At 45.0% G+C, this 19,659-nt stretch overlaps 1 protein-coding gene across 3 annotated transcripts in view; it reads right to left on the reverse strand.

The window, feature by feature from the left end:
• Galnt18 (polypeptide N-acetylgalactosaminyltransferase 18) overlaps positions 1-19,659 on the reverse strand; it is a 308,412-nt gene that overhangs the window by 30,401 nt on the left and 258,352 nt on the right. For all 3 annotated transcript variants that reach the window (XR_003946460.1, NM_001360903.1, NM_173739.4), the window contains 3 exons: positions 17,934-18,119; positions 11,442-11,579; positions 5,997-6,092 (listed from right to left, as the gene is read on the reverse strand). Coding sequence is in view for 2 of the 3 variants with exons in the window: in NM_001360903.1 (NP_001347832.1) it covers positions 5,997-6,092; positions 11,442-11,579; positions 17,934-18,119 (420 nt within the window). In the remaining variant the exon portion in view is untranslated. The remainder of the gene's footprint in view (positions 1-5,996; positions 6,093-11,441; positions 11,580-17,933; positions 18,120-19,659) is intronic.

Below are 19,659 nucleotides of genomic sequence, written 5' to 3' on the forward strand. Positions count from 1 at the left end.
CTTTCTGAAGGAATAGATCCTCATTGCACGTTGTCCTTGGACTTCTCCAAAACTGGGGGTTAACACATTCTCTCTCATATGCTTTTTGGTTTGTGGCACTGGGCAAGGGAAGCTGTGAGAACTGAAGGGAAGACCACACTGTCAGGTTGTCAGCTTACAAGGGTCAGCAAATCACAGATGGTCTGAAGGTCATCTGACCTTCAGCAAACTTTAGAATGGGTATGTAGGGCTCAGTAGTAAAAGGGCTTTGAGTAAAAGTGCTTTGCCACCAAGCCTGGCATCCTGAGTCAGATTCCTAGGACCCACATAGTGGAAGGACATATGCGACTTCTAGAAACACACACACACACACACACACACACACACACCTGGGGTATGCTAGTAAATACATGTAATTTTTAAAAAGACAATTACCTAAGACCTAGAAATAACATAGATGTCCTTTTGATATCTTACTGGGACATTATTTAACAGGCCTGCTAATAGCATGCAATTTTCTAATAGTATTGTATCTGCCTTTGTCTGCACTCTTTACCTTTTGATTAACTCTCAACACTACAGAGTTACACACCAATGCCTGGTTTTATGCCTTGGTAGAAAAGGTCACATAAAGGCTATAATTGCATTTCCCTGTATGGTATTAACCACTTTGTGTCAGACCCGTCCATCCTATTCTGACACTGCTTCTTAGAAAATGCCTACAGATACATTTTCAGATGCACTTAGAATTCATTTAATCATCTTATTGGGTTAGCAAGAATGGGTCCACCCAGCGGGGCTGACTCTGTATCCCTCTTCCTCTACAATGTGTGGCTGTGGCTGGCTGAAACCAAGTCATGGAACTCAAATGAAGCCACTTAGATAACATTGAGAGAGAGAGGAAAAAGCTTTCCCCTTGTATGGTGAGCAGGTGAAGATTTAAGGCCAACATCATGAAGGCCCTGTCTGTTGTCCCCCAGGATCAGGAACACTTAAGATGACTCAAGGTGACCTAAAAAGAAACACACACCTGGCAATGGATCAAGGTGCACAGCCTGTGAAAGTACAGGGCCATAATCCTAGCACTGGTGGAGAAAAGAGGATATTGAGTTTGAGGCCAGCTGGAGCTACATCCTAAGACTGTCTCTGAGACAAACATGTATATTCTTGTATTTTAGAAGGAAGCTTCAACTCTCTCTTAAGGCTAACCACCACTATCTTACCTCAAGCCTCATAATAATAGCTGCTTACATAGAATAGGTAACAATCATGGGAAAGCTTGCATTGTCTAAATGCTTCATGAACACTCATTCTGTAATCTTTGTAGTAAACTTACAAGGTAAGCGATGCTATAATCACTGTTTTATGGGTAATAAAACTGAGGCGCAACATCTATCCAAGGCGCCTGGTTAGTGAGTAGTATGGCTTGAACCCAGTAATAATGTTAAAGAAGGATTAATTTTTACCTTGTGTTTATGTGCATGTAGGTATCTGTGAAGGCCTGAAGAGGAAACTGGACTTCTTGAAACTTATAGGTTGTTGTGTGCTACCCAAAATAGGTTCTGGGGAGTACCCCGGGTCCTCTGGAAGGGCAACAAGTACTGTTAACTATGGAGCTATCACTCCTCTCTCCAAAGACTTATTTTCATTTTACTGTTAACCACTAAGCCATCTCTCCTATCCCTCCTCCCAATTATTTTTATCTTATAATTGTGTGTCTCTTTGTACATGGGAACACATATTGAGGCCAGAAGGGATCAATCACCTGGAGCTGTAGTTATAGGCAATGGTGAGCCATCTGATATGGATGCTAGGAAATGAACTGGGTCCTCTGTAAAAGCTTTTAACTGCTGAGCCATCTCTCCAGCTCTCAAGTGCTTTAAAAAATTATTACATTTATTTATGTGTGTGTGCCTTAGTGTGAAAGTGAAGACCAGAAGACAACTTTCCAGAATGAATTCTCTCTTTCTACTATGGTGGGTCTCAAGGATTGAACTCACATCATCTGCCTTTGTGGTCAGTACCTTTGCTTGTTGAGCAATCTCTCTATTCTGGTCCTTAACCTCCATTTATTACATCATATGTTTCCTGTCAGCATTTTCAGGCTGCCTATTGGTTGTGGTTCTCTTGGAAGGATGTGTGAAGCTTCACAACAGAGATCAGAAAGACTGTTACCTTGGACTTATCTACATTTAGCAGACAGCAACGTGAGGGCCATTGCTATTCTCTGGGGTACTGCAGTATGTAGCTCACATAAAGACATGTGGCAACACATCTTTACATGTGTGACCATCTCTGGGTTCTTCCTGTTCTGTGAAAGATCTTGCTGAGAACTGCCAGGAGGAGGTACAAAATCATCAAAAAGGTGGTTAGACAATGTCTGTGGGATACAGTTAACCCTTGGGACCTGAGTCAATCCATACTTTCCTAGAAGGGGCCTCCTTTCTTAAGCCTCTCCATGATACTTTTGAAGACTGAGGGATGCTTTGGGGAAATCCTGGAAGCCAGAATTCTTGACACGTCAGCAATCACTCACTTTATGTCCTTGTGTTCCTGTGTTCATGATGGGTGAATACACAAACTCTGGCCAGGGACCCACAGCTCACTTCCAAGATAAGCTGATTCTCTGGCTCTCTCAGTTCTGTCACCAACTAGGTCCTGCCTCAACAGAATCCATGTATCTTCCTCTTCTGGTAACTTGTGACCCAAGCCAGATTCAAAGCTTTCTGGACCCTGAAAGCATGTTCCTGGCAGGAGATGACATCAGGCCTGGTACTTTCTGCAGAACTCAGGTACACAAGCACATAAAGGGGTTGATCTATGAAGGCATCTCCCACAATCCCTGGCAAGTGCAGTATAGCCTTCCAGCTCCCAGCCAAGTGCCTCTCAGAACAAATGAACTAGAGAGGAGCAGATTGTCCTAGCTGATAGAGCTGGGTCTAGAGATGATCTGGTCTAGTTTCATCATATACAGATGGGCAGACAGATACAGATGTAGCTAGTCAATTGGGGAGAGATCAGAACTGTCACCACTCATGAGTAGCAATGCTGACTGAGAGGGCAAATGGGAAGCCCTCAGGGATGACAGGTTGACTAGGATGGCGACTGTGTTACACACAGAGGTAGGAATCCACTGAACTGTTTAATTATATTTCATACATGTTAGCATAAAGTCATACCCTCCATAAGGGAGCAGAAAAAGTTAAAGATAAACTGGAAGACCAAGAGTAGGGCCCAGTCTGCCTGATGTTCACTGCATTGACTTTTTCTCAATCTTCTGTATTTTCATTGCCATAGCAACTTGCTGATGCTTCAGGAGTCAGTACTAGTGGTCTTTGACTGGGGATGGTATCCACCTTGCTCTCTGCACCTGAGGTAGCAGTGGTGCCTGTGATGATCATGGTGTTCCCTCTAGCATCTGGCATCACCATGCCCTTTCCCTGAAGAACAGCACAATTGATGGTCAAATCTCTCGGTGTTCCAGTACCTCAGAGTGCAAGGTCTGATAGCCACCCTTCCTTCCCTCTCACTTCTCTGTGTCTCTCCCAGTTCCATTCCATCTCCATCCTTGGCTTCTGCTGAGATGACAAATCACACTCCTGGCCTCTACACCATGATCAATATCCTAGCATTTCTTTCAGACAGAGTCTTCTTGTGATTTTTCATCAGGGATGGGCTTAGCCTTCTCCAATTCATCACATTAAATGAGGTCATAAGGGTAGATTCCCTATCCTATGATTAGTGTTCTTGTGATACCAGACACCAGCATCTTTTTCTGAGGTTCCTTTCCTCCTTACCCTGTGAGTGCAGGAGAGAGGCCACCTGAGAGCTAGGAAATGAGCCACTACCAAATGCCTAAATTTGTTACCATCTAGACCTTGGACATCCGAGCCTTCAGAGCTGTAAGAAATACATTTCTGTTGCTTAAACTGCCCAGTCTGTGGTAGTTTGTTTGGGTCACATGGGCAGATTATTACAGGTAATGTTCATTAACAGAAACATATGCCAACCCTATGATCCAACAATTCTATTCCTAAGTGTATGTCTAAAAGAAATCAGTATACATACAAGTCAAAAGATGTGAGCAAGTATGATCGATGCAGCGGGACTTACAGTACTTGTTTTAGTCACCATTCTGTTGCTCTGAAGAGGCACTATGACCAAGACAACTATTAAAAGAGAAAGCATTTAACTGGAGGTGTGCTTATAGTTTCAGAGTGTAGTCCATTATCATGATGGAAGGAACACATAGCAGCATGCAGGGAGCTGCTGGAACAGCAGCTGAGAGCTAGACCCTGATCTCGACTCTGGCTTGGCATAGGCTTCTGAAACCTCAAAGGTCACTCTCAGTAATACGTTTTCTCCAACAAGGCCATACCTGCTAATCCTTTTAATCCTTTCAAACAGCGCCATCCCCTGGTGACTAAGCATTCAAATACATGAGCCTGTGGGGCCCACTCTTCTTCAAATCACCATAGTATTTCATAGAAGATTCATAACTCAGAATAGGATACAGAAAAACAAATGAGCAGCTTACAAGATTCATGACTATAACTCAACAGATATGGAGGCCAACACAAGGAGGTATTTTCTGCTCCAGGTTCTGGTTAATATGATCATGCTTACTTCATGGAAATGCAATGATCTGTACACATACAATTTATCTATCTTCTGTGCATATACTATGCCTTGATAGGACATTTGTTAGCCTAAAGACGATGGTACAATCTGAATGTGAAGTGACCTTCACAGGCTTAGGGTTTGAACCCTTGACCCTCAGCTAGTGGTGCTATGTGGGAAGGTTCTGGAAACTTTAGGGGGTGAAGATATACTGGAGGAAGAAAGTACTTGGGATAGGCTTTGAGGTTTTATAGCCTGGCATACTTCATGTTTGCTTTTGCTTCCTGACACGATGTGAGCTGTCAACCTCCTGTTCCTGCCACCATGCCTTCCCTGCCATGATGAACTGTGTCCTGGGACTTGAAGCCAAAACAATTCTTCTCCTCCTTAAATTGCTTATGTTGTCTTAGCAATATGTAAAGTATCCAAGACATTAACATATCAAAAATGTTGCTCTTTTCTATAATAATGAATGAGTTGCTATGCTAAGTGATGAGGAGACAGTGTGATTGGCTGCTCAAAGACTAACCACTTAGTGATGTCACAGCAACATGGCCGGCCCAGCAAAAAGATAAGGTATTAGGACCATAGTGAACAATCACTGGAAATTTTCATCATTTATACACAGGGTCATGTGACAGTCCTCACTTATATGCTTTAGGCAGGTAACAACTTAAACACAAAAGCCTGCTTCTACAAACTGATATGAAAGCACCCTTTTCAATCACTGTTCTCTTCTGGAGTTAAACTCTGGCAACTTTGTTCATCTGGACACTCTTCATGCCAGGGCAACAATGACCAGTAGCTGTCTATTGTATTTTATTATGTAGACCAGCTCCATTGCCCGAGTTTCAACATAGCTTTGCATAGCTAAAGCCTAGATCATGAATGGAGACCTTTAAAGGACAGCTTGCTTTCTGGTGGCTGTTCTTTGTTCTCCATCAGAAACATGTATTAGAACTAGAAAGGAGACTCGTGGCCTGTAGACTGTGACATGGCACTCTATGGAATTCAGGTGTATTAAGAAGCTTAGGGGAACCATTGAGGTCCATTCTGCTAAAGAAGAACTCTCCTGCTGGCAGGATGCTATCCAGCTTCTTCTGTATATCAGAGCTATACAGCTCACCACAGCTTTTCGAAAGAAGGCAGAGGTTTCTCTGTAAAATGAATCTCCTCCTTCTCCATCCTCATCCCATAGGATGCTGGCCTCTAAAACATACTTCCCAGCTTCTGTCCAGGCAAGAAAGGTATAACTTGGCTCTTCAACTCATAGAAACACTTCATGATGAATGCCAGAAACTTCTGAGCCCAGGGACACCATAACAGAACCCAGCTGTGCCTCTCTATACCCAACACTCACATGATTCATGACACAGGGGTCTCCTGAAGACACTCACCTGGGGTGTCATCCCATGGCATATGTACACGATGGGGACATTCTCTGTATCTGGGCCCTGATCAAGACACAAATCAGTCTTCAGGGAATTCTGCAGCTGAACATCAGAGGGAATATGGCCAAACCGGAGGGGAAAGAAGAGAGAAAGCACACATATTAATTTAGGAGAGGCAGGTATAGCCCTCAGAGAGACTCACCTTCTTCATCAATCCAAGGCCACTAAACACTATGGTATCAGCAGGCCCTGCTATTTATTTGTCTAAAGGTATGGCTGGTGACAGGCTCACACACCATGAGAACTCATGACACTCATTAGACAGGAAGCTGCCTTTCCAAAGCTAGGATCATCCTAGTAAATAGAAGAAGTACACAGTGGCAAACACTAGGGTCTCCATGCTCTCACTGCTCCAGGAGGGGAATGAGGGAACAAGCCCCCACCAGCCTTTGCTCTCGAGAAGTGGAGAAAGTGGATAACATTTGTTGTTTGTTTTGAATATAGGGATGTCCTCTGGAGCCCAGTGTTCTGTGCCTTCTACAGATCCATCAGGAGTTTGGCCAGCTCCCAAGGGTAGTCTAGTTGCTGAGGACTCTCCAGAGTTGAGTTTGGTGGGGGGAAAAGAGATAAAAGATCTTTCACTCTCACTTACAAGTGTATGGGCCCAGTCTCATGAATCAGCAGAACACATCTGAGTTTGAGAGCTCATATTCAATGACCCTCATGACCTAAGCCCACGCTGAGTCCTCAGAAAGGATGGCCTGCAGGTCACAAGGCCCTTTTCACTATCCACAACAGGGTAGACCACGAGGTACCAACCCACAGTCTATAACACATGAATTATTCTCTTTCTTCCCATATCTTTCTGTAATTGAGTATATGACAGATCTTTTATCCTGGATTTAAAAGAGCCCAGATTTCCTGAGATGTGGTGTGTGGGTAGTGGCCACTGGAATTATGGGTAAACAAGACTACGTGTGGAGGATTTTCTGGATGTGTGTAAACTGAGGAACTCAGACGTGACCAGAAAGGAGACACAGGGCAGATAGAATCAGAAATAAGAGAGGCCACCTGCCCCTGCTTGCGTTTTCATGGCTTCTGAGCTCACACACATGGCCAGTTTTCAGGCTCATAAGAAATTTAATAGTGTTTTCCCCCATGCTCACCTTGGGCTAGTTTAATTGGGTTTCCCTTCTTTCAACCCAAAGCGACCCCACCCTCATCTTTTAGAATGGGAGACTGGAGAGAAGAATCCAGGGACACTAAGGCAGTGAACTGTGGCTGATTCACTGTTCAGGTGGAGGCCAGAACTGGAGAGAGGCTGGGCTTGTGGAATCCTGATGCTCTAGAAGTGTACAAGTGGGCAATGCTCTGTCATGTGTCCTGTGTCCACTGTTAGGTATAGCTTTGTGGGAGGGGAATATGGAAATATTCTTTGGACTTGTCTCCTGGTCTGTGAAGAGAAGGGTATAGGATCTAAATCTGTGATCTGCTTTCACGGCCTGCTGGGTGCTAGATCAAAGAGACTCACAGATCCTGTTAGGCTTGGCTTTCCCCAGGTCCCAAGCCATGGCCTCTGGGTGACAGATGGGTATCATTTGATCCATTCCTCCCTTGCTCTGTGTCATCCCTCCCCTATTAAGTGGGTGGTCTATGGGAGCAGAGGTGCAGGAGAGTCAGGCTGGGGTGCAATACTGACTCTGGCAGCATGGTCTTGGACAAAGTAACTGGCCCTGTCTCTTTTCTTCCCTTGAAAATAAGGATAATAACAGTGCCTGCCTCTCAGGGATGTTATGAAGATTAAATGAAATAATATCTGCGAGGGCTCAGCATAGGACCTGGCAGCCAGCAGCAATAATTGTTAGCTTCTTCTATTACTGCTGTAACCTTCCTGAAAGCCGTTCGGGAAAACTAGCTGTGATGAATGCACGGGTGTGCCAGGAGCCTTACAAATGAATCCTATCTAGATCTCAGAAGAGCCCATAGGCTGGGATTGTGGTGTAGTGGCAAGTGCATCCCCTCCCCCGCCCCCCCCCCACCTTCCTGGTGTGTGATTCTGTCTTCAAGTCGTGAAAGTTGAATACTTTTAACACCCTCTGCTTTGTTCTCTTTTCCTGACTAGTGTTGCTGCCACCCTGCCAGCCCCAGTCTGGGGGGTGAGACCACTTGCACTATGCTCCCCTAACACTCTCATTTCTCTTTAAAATTATTTTAATTTTAATGTGGTGTGTGTGTGTGTGTGTGTGTGTGTGTGTGTGTCTGTCTATGTCTGTGTGTGTTTGTGTCTATGTGTGAGTAGGTACACCTGGGTGTTGGTGCCCACAATGGCCAGATCCCCTGGGGCTAGAACTATAGGCACTCATGAGATGCCTGACTTCTGTGCTGGGAACTACACTTGTGTCCTCTTCAGGAGCAGCAAGTGTTTTTAACAGCTGAACATCTCTCCATCCCCAATCTCACCCATGAATCTTACTGTAGCATTTAGCACGCTGCTTTTTTATTGCTTCTTTACTTGCTTACCTCCTCATTCCTCACAAATACTTGGTCTTAGTCTTCCTTGTTGTATATAGACCGTGTTGTATATGGACCAGGGCATGAAGCATGTAGCTGCCATGAGTGTTGAATGAGCGTGTGCAGAAAGTGAACAAATGAATGGCATTATGGCTTTACAAGTGACAGGGTCACAGTATGCCTGACCTTGGAGGCCAAGCTTTTTCCATCATGTGTGTGGCTATGAGCTTGATACTATTAAATGTGCCCCTTTGTGAGGATTACTGTAAGCATTGAGGCTGTGCACAGTGCCAAGCTTACACAGTGAGAAAGTCCAAAGGAAATGTCCAGAAGCTGGACACGTCTGATTCTAACTGACCCTCCATCTCTAACTCTGGACATGCGATCTGGGATTCATTCAAAGCTCACCCATCTCCCAGACAGTGAGCTCAGGGGAAACCCACACAGTACAGACCACAGTTCCTTCATCTGGAAGAAGCAGTAATGTGCCCTATTAGCGGCTTAATGGCCTGGGCTATACTCTTGACACTGGCCCAATTGAGTGACCCAAAAGTTTATTTGACCTGAGTGATGTAGTTGGAGCATGAATTGAAATGGAAAATAAAAAGATTTTTAAAACCACTGCTCCTGCAAGGACATCTGGCCTCTGCATTTTAGAATAAAACTAATTGCCAAAGAAGAACAATTCAGACCCAGCAAATGGTTTGCCTCTTGTGGCTGCATCCTGAATACCCCTCATTAAGAGTTCATGGTGTTTCTGGATCAGCAAGCATGTCTTTGCTCCTAAAGAAGCCAGGCAGTAACATGTGGAGGAGACAGGGGGAGGGAGAGTCTAGCAGGACCTTGCACAGTGCCTGGTAGATGAACATTATAAGGACAGTGACCTCTGCCAGCTCTGGGGATGGCTAGCAGGCTCATCTCTGTGGGATAATGAGTGGGTGGCCTTTTGTGTGACAGAGTACAGACAGTCTGAGCTATGGACCCAGAGACATCTAGACATAGCCTTGTACACTTATCTGGTCAACCGAAATGTTCTGTCTTTGTCATCCAAGCATCCCAAGAGAAGCCTACTGCTGCATGTATGTGGAATTTAAGGCATTTTCACTTGGAGGATGAGAAGGGTCTTTAGCTAGGACCCAGGAATACAATGGCTCCATGCAAACACTCTTTGTGTACTGCTTTCTCTGTCTCACCTGGTAAGTGTGGATGATCTCACTCAACTCCAGTGATGGACTGATGAGAACATGAGTCTGGAGCGGGTCCTGGCTCATGGAGGTTTGGTTGTAAAACATTCTTTGGGCACACAATATTCTCTTAGGACTGGGTCAACAGTGGTCAAGTGGCACCATACGGTTTTATGGAGCAGAGAGTAGGATATCCCCTGGAAGGTTCTAGTGATGTGCATAGAGCTATGGACATTGTATAATGCAATGTGCTTCTATGATGAGGGGGGATCTAGAGTGTCATTGAACAGCTGGGCAGCATCATTTGAGGGGATGCTCTGACCCCCAGACTCAGGAGTGGAAAGGTAAGAGTCACCGTTTCAGGGTGGAAACATGCATGGGGTTCTCATGGAAGATATAATTTATCCCTACAAGATGGCCTCCTGGACAGTCTTAACTGAGGGTTGTCTAGGGTTCCACTTCTGTGTCTTTCAGAACCACTGGGTATTAGAGTGTTGGGTACTAGTTCTGAATTAAGCCTCTCAGTAAAGGCTCTCCACACTCCCAGGCAAGAGCTCCATCCATGACGTTTCCAGCGGGGGAAGCCCTTAACTCAGCTCTGATCACAGGGCACCAAAGAGGCCTCAGCTCTGCCTTCAAGTTTTCATCTTGATATATCAAAAAAAGGCAGGAGTGGATGCTCTCCAAAGCACAGAACTGCTGTGATTCCAGTAGTCTGTCAGGCTCTGTCAGAGACAAGCCAGGTTTTTGCCTAATTTTTTTCATATAACCTGAATATAATATAAGCATCCCCACAGAGCGGAATCAAGGGCTCAACTGACATAGAAAAAAATTATGTGTTCAGACTTTAACAGGCAGTAGAGGAGGTACTCTCAGATGTCAGTTATGTACTGCACAAAACATTTTAAGAGTAGAGGGTACTGAAGTTAGTTGCTTGATAGAAGGGTTGGTTTATCATGGCCGCAGTATTTTAAACTGAGAAAGAAAATCTATTTGCATGTCTCAGACTCCCTTCTAGCCAATGAAGGCAGTATTAACTTACCCACTTAACAGATGAAGAAACTTAGGCCCACAGTCCATAAGAAGGGACAAGGTCAAGATCGATTCTACTTTGTAGTTTTGATGGTGCTAGGGTTTGAACTCAGAGCTTCATACATGCTAATTAAGTTTGCTATCAGAGCTATACTCCCCTGCCTGGGGCCAAGATCTGAACCAATGATATTTCTCCATTCCAACCTCTGTCCTCTACTAAAGGAACCTGCACATCAACCAACAAATCTTATAAAACCCTTTAGTAAATTCAAGGGAGGTTCAGAACTCTTCCCAGGAGGCTTCAAACATGAATGGGAGGTGCCAGCCAGTGGAAAGACAAGGCATTCAGGTGTTTGAAACTGCCCCCCTCCCTGCCTCAGTCACCCCAGCTGGGAGTACCAGTGAGTATCAGCTGTGTTAGTATGCAATCTGAAGCTAACACTTCTTTATACATGTTAAAAGGGCTATGTAAACTTGGGGTCACAGATGAATTGCAGAGGACTGTAAAGAAGAGGTATAGTCCTTTCTCAGAGGGACTGAAAAGCCACAGGCTGTGAAAGTAAAGCCCTCAGCAAAGATCCATCAGCCTGGGCTGGGCCCAAGTTTATTATAGTGCACTACAGAGGTGATGGTGGGCTTGTTCCCTCTCTTCCCTCTTAACACCCCTCTCTGGTCTTCTTTTCTGTCTGCATCTGAATGAACCCCCAAGCCACTGGCTCCTTACCACTCCATAGGCGATAATGTCAGAGTACATCCTCATCTCTGGGTACACACTGACCAGGTACCACCTGAAGGTCTTGCACTGCAGCTGCTTCCTCAGAGCCTTGCGTGCGGTGATGTCCCCGATGTCAATCCCTGAGTCCTGTAAAGAAGCAGAGGCAGAGATGAAGCTTCCATCAGGCCTATTCTGTATGTACTGGCTATACCTATATACTTCTATATCCATATAATCCTCTATCTATATACTACTGTGACCCAGTGTCTCCAGCCAGGATTCACAGAGACTTTCTGGTAGAGGCACCCTGTGGGGAACTAACTCATGTGTTCTGCAATGCAGCATTCACCCCAAAAGTATCTCTGTTTAGACTTTGAAATATGAGGTCCATATTGAAGGGGACTAGTATCAAATAAAGTAAGGGGATTGAATACTTGACTATCATACAGTCTAAGTAGTATAAAATTATTAAATGCTATTAAATACAATTATAATACTATATGAGCATTAGCTTTGACAAAGGGTCACTATTAGATCCTGTTCCAGGACAGTCTCCATATTTTCCTAAAGGTGTGAGTTTTCACAGTAAACAATTCTTTCTGTACCCAGGATTATTTCTCTGCTTATAATATGATATGATGAGATAGATAGATAGATAGATAGATAGATAGATAGATAGATAGATAGATTGATTGATACATAGGTAGATATGTAGGTACACAGATACATAGATTGATAGAGAGTATATAATATGTATATGTACATTCACAAAAAGAAATATATACATATATATCTCCAGTGTTCATCTGCATCTTATCATAGGAGCCTCCAGAGCTAGCCTGCTCATTTTCAACTTTTGTATATCAAGTATCTACACACACACACACACACACACACACACACACACACACACACACACATCTCATCCTGTTTATTAACTGACTTTTGCTTTTGTGTTTCAAAGGCTCAGTCTGTCTGTACTGCATTTTTTCCTGCCAATTGCATCAAATCCTTTTAATGGCAGTGAGAAATTATTAGTGGTCTTTCTTAGACATGGGCACTTGGGCCTTTATTATTAGAAAACCATGAACATTCCTTACTGTTTTTGTAATATTTAGTATAGTTGGCTGATATCTCTCCTCCAAAATCCATGGCTGCATAGGGCCTCTGAATAGAATTTTAAGAAGTCTTTAAAGACTTTTTACAGCTTAGGAATCTCACCATGAAGCTGTCTGAATAGGATGGGCCCCAAATTCAATGATTAGTAGCTTTGTAAGAGAACAGAAAGGAAGGTTTGAATATATAAAATCACATAAGGGAGAGGACCACATAAAAATCCAGCAGACCAAAGTGATGAGTCTATGGTCTCGGAAAGCGAGGAGCCCCCAGATGTTGAAAAAGACAAAAAAAGACAGATGACTGTCTCAAGCCACTACTGGAGGAAATGTGGCTCTGCTAGGACTTTAATGAGAACTTCTGTGTTCAGGAACCATGAGAAAAAAAGTTCTGTTGTCTTTGGCAACCAATTTTGTGGCTAATTCATTTGGACCGCCTTAGGAAACTAATAGAAAATTGGCTGCCCTGCAAATGGCTCAGTATTTCTGTCACAAAGTCACAAAAATCCATGTGGCCAAGCCTTAAGGAAAGGGTATGAACAAAGCAACATGGGGACATGCCTGGCACGCAGGCTGTCTTTGGGCAGGAGAAGATCCGCTAGGAGGGTTCTTAAACTTTGCAGAAGGAAATACAGATGTTTGCTACAGGCTGGTTTCCTGTGTACTGACTGGCAAACTGATTTTCAATTAAAGTAGCTGGATGCAAGTGCTGGTGGCTGCTCTGGCCTCTCACAATTTGGGACTGAATATGGTGGTGAGGGTGAGGGTGAAGAGGTCAGCTCTGTTCCGTGCATGGCCCAGGGGAGGGCTCAGTATGAGTAGCAGGTAAGAGTAAACAAAGAAGTCACCTGTATGACCAATAGCACCAAGGACAAGAATTAACATCTTTAGAGTTTTTGGGTGCCAAGCCAGTAATGACCAGAGCCTTGATACTAAGGATTCTCTGAGTACCACCTGAGCAGAGCTGAAGGCTTCTGTTCTGAATTTGCAGTGGCTGCTAGAGAGGTGGAGTAAGTGGGCAGAGATGCGCCTGTGCTTGAGCCAGTACTGGGATGAGGATCATGGTTGGCTTGCTCCCAGGATGACATGGAGAGCAGGTGGCAGCTAAACTTTTCTTCCTTTGTCAGCTAACAGAGTTCCTATTCACTATGTGTCAGTAACTACATAGACAAGTAGGAACACCTCACGCTCTATGCCTGAAATGGGGATCTGGGAGAGGCAGAGAAGCAATCAGACATGTGAGGCAGGGAAGGAAGTGGAGAGTGAGGGAGAACAGACACAAGAGCCTACAAAGTCCAGCTTGGAGTGTTGTGTACCAGGAGGGTTGGGCAGGGGCCAGGTGAGCTGTCAAAGAAAGTTTTTTGAAGTCTGACATGCTTGAGATGAGTCTAAAAGATGAAGCAAATCCTGGTTCCTTAAGCCATCATCTTGTGAGCCTGACATAGGTTCTGCCATATCTACAGACCTGAATCTCTAGGATGAGACTCAGAGGAGTATTTTCTAAGTTTTCCATGGGACACTGATGTAGATGAATGGCAGCTCTGCTCTAGTAGCCACTGGCTGGGAGTTAGGGAGAAGAGACCACACACATAGCCAGACTGTCCCACCCATTAATAAACATCAGCAAGGTCCCAGTGAGTCTTACCACCCACTCTGCCTTGTGCTACACACTTCAACACAAACACGCCTATCAAAATGTCTTCAGGAAGCCCACAGTTTATCCCAGCAGCTCCAGCTTTAGGTAGGCATGGGATTCCTCAACATTTGCTTTCCGAAACCAGTTCAACTAATCTCAAAGGCTAGGGCCAAGTGATTTTAATGTTCAGCCAGATTTGAGAGTCACTGGCCTAATAAGACAGAGGTTTCAGATTATTGTCTGACAGGCCGATCATATGATGAGAAAGGCATATTGGGGGGAGAAACATCTTTCATGCTGGGGTTGGCTTCCTGTATGAAAATTCACAAGACTTAAGTCTGTAAGGGTGAGGATTTGTTAGCATTTGTTGAACATGAGGTGGATGGAGGGTAGTTTCAGGTAGAGAGACCAAATGAGCAAGCACAGGGCCGAGAAGCAGCAAGACCTGCCTCCTCCAACAAAAACTGTGGGGGTGCAGGTGGAGGTCCTCAAAGAGGAGAGCCCGTGCCAAACGATGCACCTGGCCTCACCTTTGTACGCCAAAAAGAGTCCTTCACAGATTCTGAAGAAGGGCAATGGATAAATCATTTAGCAAGGGTAGATTTGAAGGGGTGAAGGCTTAAAGCAGAGCAATAGGTTGAAGTCTTCATGGGCAGGGCTTGAGTTCACTGCAACTAGATGTAGACTGGACAGGAAGGCTCTGTGATGGACAGAATGGGATAACAAGAGAGGAGGAAGAAAGAACTGTGAACTGTTCAGCCAGATATCTGGCAGATGGTAGCATGAGGAACTGAGACAAGCAATTAAGAACAGGAGCTGGCTTGGGTGGCAAAACGACATCTTTAACTGTGGTCAGACTCAGCCTGAGTGCCAGGGAGGCCAGCAGCAGGAGGCATCCAGCTGGCTGTTGGAGATGCCAGTCCACAAGCAGGACTTGAGATATTAATTAGGAAGCCATCAGCATGTGTGTAGATAGACATCCAAGAGCAGAGGCTGTTAGTGAGAGGGGCAGTATAATGGAGGCTGATGAAGGGGACATCTCTGGGGAACATTTAAGCAAGAGTAGAGGGAGGATAAACACATAGGGAGAAAGAAGGAGCATTCTGAGGGAGAGGATGCCTTCCCAGAGTAGGGAACCACAGAGCCTGGGTACCATGGAATCTCATAGAAATGAGAATTCTGTAGGTTAAGAGAAGTGTTCTAAGATTTACTGTGTGTATTTGTGTGTGTGTGTATGTGTGTGTGTGTGTGTGTGTGTGTGTGTGTGTGTGTGTTTGTGTGTATGCACCTGCATGTATGTGGGCTTGGAACTCTTAGAGCCGGTGTTACTGGTGTTGGTAGGACGCCCAGCTTGTAACACAGGTGTTCCCTCGTGGGAGTACTGTCTCTCCAGCCCCAGGTGAAGTTTTAAATGTCCAGAACATTATGTACTCAAGAGACCAGTCCATGAGAGCTTTGCCAAAGACTTGATACTGGGATGTGATGGAAGAGTGTAGATACTGGGAAAACCATGACCCTGCAGAAGCTCAAGAATCTTAAAGAAAGGAAGTTGGAAGCTGGAAATGACAAGGGATGTGTGTGTGTGTGTGTGAGCGCACACACATGTGTGTGGCATGTGTGTGCCTGTGCATACATATGTGTCATAGGGAGAGGGAGAGAGAAGAAATGGTTGTGTGTGCCTGAGTGCACATCAGAGGGCAACTTCATGAGAATCATTCACTAGATACCATGTACCTTTTTGTAAGACATTATTTCTCACTGGCCTGGAATTCAATACTAAGCTAGGCTGACTGGCCAGCAAGCCTTGGCGGTTACTAGTCTCTTTCCCAGCAATAGGAAGATTACAAACATGTGCCACCACACCCAGCTTTCCTTAGCGGGTTCTGGGAATATAATTCAGGTCCTTGTTCTTTTGAGGAATGAGATTTACTGACCGAGCCATCTCCCCAGCTCAACAAAAAACACACTGACTTTTTTTTCCCTCTGTTTAAAATTTTTACCTGGATATTTCCATGCCTAACCTGTTTTCTTCCCCTTTCTCTTCATTTTGGTGCTTGGTGCTTGGTGCTTATCCCCTTGGAGGGGTAACAGGCAAATATTAATTTTCAGAGTTTTGCTTGTGGCATCATTCACTATTCGCTGGGTTTGGCTGGAATAGGGAAGGCTGACAGCTTGGGGGAGCAGAGAGAAGGGGGCAGACATGAGTGGAACACTGATCCCACACAGAACTATGGTGTTCACTGGTGAGATCCTGGAGGGGTAACATTTTCAGCATCCAGGAACACCCAGAGCGGGAATCAGCATCCTGAATGGAATACTGAGTCCTAACACTCACAGCATCAGCTGGATCCAGAAACATGGGCGTTTCCCTAGAAACCTCTTCCTGCCATGGATTCAATCAATGGAGGGTTTGCTGAACTACACTGAGAGTCTTGGCTCCTCTTCACTCATCATAGAGGGACCCAACTCAGGTCACTTTCCTTGTGGTGGCGGACTACTACAGTTGGTACGTGCATGCCTAGCATGCGTGAAGGCTTGGATTCCATCCAGAAAGAGAGCTTGCCTAAAGCTGCCACCTGAGGCTCAGCCTACTTTTTAAAATAATTCAGCCAGAGCAGCATGCAGTTGGTGGGAAGCTTGGAGTACAGGGCTTTCCTGTGGAAACTTTAAACAGAGATAAATCATTTCACTGTTAGCAAGGACTGGGGGCTTTCTGAAGATCAGCCAAGGTGTGGGGGAAATCCCTGGCTTGGGAGTAATGACAGAGGCCATGCAGTCAACAGCCTTGTCACACAGAAGGTGACAGGAGCAATGAGCCCAGGCAGACAAGCAGACAAGCAGGTTTGGAGTGCGACAGCTGGCATATGTTAGGTTCTCCCAACTCAGCATTTGAGAGTCATTTCCATACAACACATGCCAAGGCGAACGAAACTTGGAGAGAAATATTGCTTCTCCTCTGACATGACTTTAACGTAATTGACTAGAGGGATAGAGGACAGTGACAGGCAAGAATGGGGCTCTGTGAAGGTCACAAGGTCAAATCCTCTTCACCAACTGAGGATCCCTGCTGCAATGTATCTTATTTGCATCGATATGGCTCAAGAAATTCCACAGATGTATGGATTTTCCTTATTCTGCTTAACTCAATGGAGAGGCTTGAAGCCAGTCTATATAAAGTGTCCTAGAGAATTCATCCTCATTACTGTAGTGTTTATATATTCATCCTCCTGATTCATGGGACACCAGGGAAGCTGAGACAGGCAAGGAAATTTAAAGCCATCTGATTGATCCATGTATATATATTAGATATGATCTCACATAGCCCAAGCTACCCTCAACCCCACTATGTAGCCAAGGATCATTGTGAACTTAATGATTCTCTTGTCTCTCCCACCCAAGCTCTGGTATCTCAAGCCTGAGTTACCATGCCGGGCTTTATGCAGTGCTGGGAATTGAACCCAGGGCTTTATGCGTGCAGGGCCAGCATTGTACCAACTCGCGCCACATCCTATTTTCTAGTTTTCATTTAAAATGAGGCCACTTAAGTTTGGAGGGAATGCACCTTCCTCCGAGCATGGATGTAGATAAGAATCTCAGAGACTTCTGCCAGCTTCTGTATGTAGGCTTGACAGTCTAATATGGCTAAGGAGACTGTGAATGTCCCTGGGAAGAAAAACTGATTCTAGTGTTTCTCGCTTCAGAAATTTTTTCTCACCAAACTTGAAGTGTTGCCCCATTCAGGCTTCCTACCTCTTGTGGTATGTTCCATGCCATGTAGACATGACTTTTGAATTCATCCATCCAGACTTCAGCTACCCTGAGGGCATTTCTGCGGACGTGGGCAGTGAGGTCCTCTGTGTAGGGCTTGTGAGCTCGCTCGATGTGGGCAATCCGAGAGCAGGGCAGGACCTCCACACTCCCGCCACACTGCCATACCTGTAAAGGCAAGGGAGGGATGTGTTCATCAGCTCCTCTCTGAGGCAGGCTACAGGCCACCATAAAATACGAACAGAGAAACCTAGCTCTCTCCACCTTCTCTCCACACACTGCCATGAGGGAACGAGTTGTGTCTCGTCCACCTCCCCTTCCTGCAGTAGGAATATTAAGTAATTTATTCACAGCTTGGCTTTTATTGCCATGAGTTTACTTGCAAAAAAATTTAGTGTACCTTTTTCTTCCATCCACAGGCTCCATGTAGCCAGAGAGCCCAGATGTTTTGAGCTCAGAGAGTTGTGCTGTCCTCTCCTTGTCCTCGAGTTAGCAACACCCATCTCCCCAGCAATGGTCTCTATACCACTACATAACAGAAAAGGACCAGTGGGACTCCCAGCGCAGAAGTCCGTCTTCAAATAGACCTTCAACCATCTCAACCAAGGTCAACAGTAGCTATTGTTAAAGAGCCCAGTGGTACTTCTGTCCCCTATGTTCCATGGACTTCTGAGGGGAAGCACTCTAGACATTTGGTGACAGTGGGGTTGTTTGCTGAGTACTGTCATTTGGAAGGATGGTGGAGAACCTTCATGTGTTTGACACTTGTTCATTAACACCAATAAATCCATGTACAGGATATGACAAAATTCAGATTTACCTAATTGGCTATACTAGTTAGGAAGTCAAGACCTCTTCTCCCACTGACCAGTATCACATTAAAGGGTCCCCATAGCCATGGCTACTGGAAGGAATTTTGCTGATCTGTTACTTAGTATACTATTTAGGGTCAATAGAAAGGGGCAGGAATTCTGAGTGCCAGCTATGTTTCAGGGCTGGGATGTAGATAGGGTGGGGCTTGGGAGCGGGCAGTTAAACACAGAACTGTTGACTGAAGGTTTGCAACCAGATTGTACTGGTCCAGCTCCTGGTTCTGCTTAATGCTGGCTGTGTGACTGAGCAGTCACTCTGACTCATGTGTGTCTCCATCTCCATCTCTATAGGGATAATAATAGCACCAGTCTCCCAAGGTCCCTGAGAGGATTAAATTGATACCACATGGTGAACTGGTACATTATAATCCCTAATCAAGCCTGTCCATGACCATACAAATTACAATATTCTGTGGAGAATCTTCAGAATAACATGTGAGGCCACTGCTATTATCTCCAACTCCAGGTGAGAAACACACTGAAAGAAAGTCCTTGCCCAAAGCCCCATGGCTTATACTGATGACATGGAAAGATCTGCCTGACTCCCAAAGAGGCTGAAGGCAGCGCCAATTCTCCTTAGGGGTGACCATATTTTAAGAGTAGTTATCATCTTCAAGGGTGACTCTGGGGGCCAGGAGAAGGAACATGGAAATCTCTGGGTTGTGCCCCTTTCCAAACATCCCTGTGCTAGGACTTGCCCATCCTAGAGACAGTGCACACTTCAGGGCACTTTGTCCCAATAACCTATGAATACTGACTGCATTATTGACAACACAAAGTGGCAGGGTAATTTTTCTTCCCGTGCCTGGAACAAGGCTACTACTTGACATATTTCA

The sequence above is a fragment of the Mus musculus genome, chromosome 7, assembly GCF_000001635.26.
Source record: "Mus musculus strain C57BL/6J chromosome 7, GRCm38.p6 C57BL/6J".
Taxonomy (NCBI): Eukaryota; Metazoa; Chordata; class Mammalia; order Rodentia; family Muridae; genus Mus; species Mus musculus.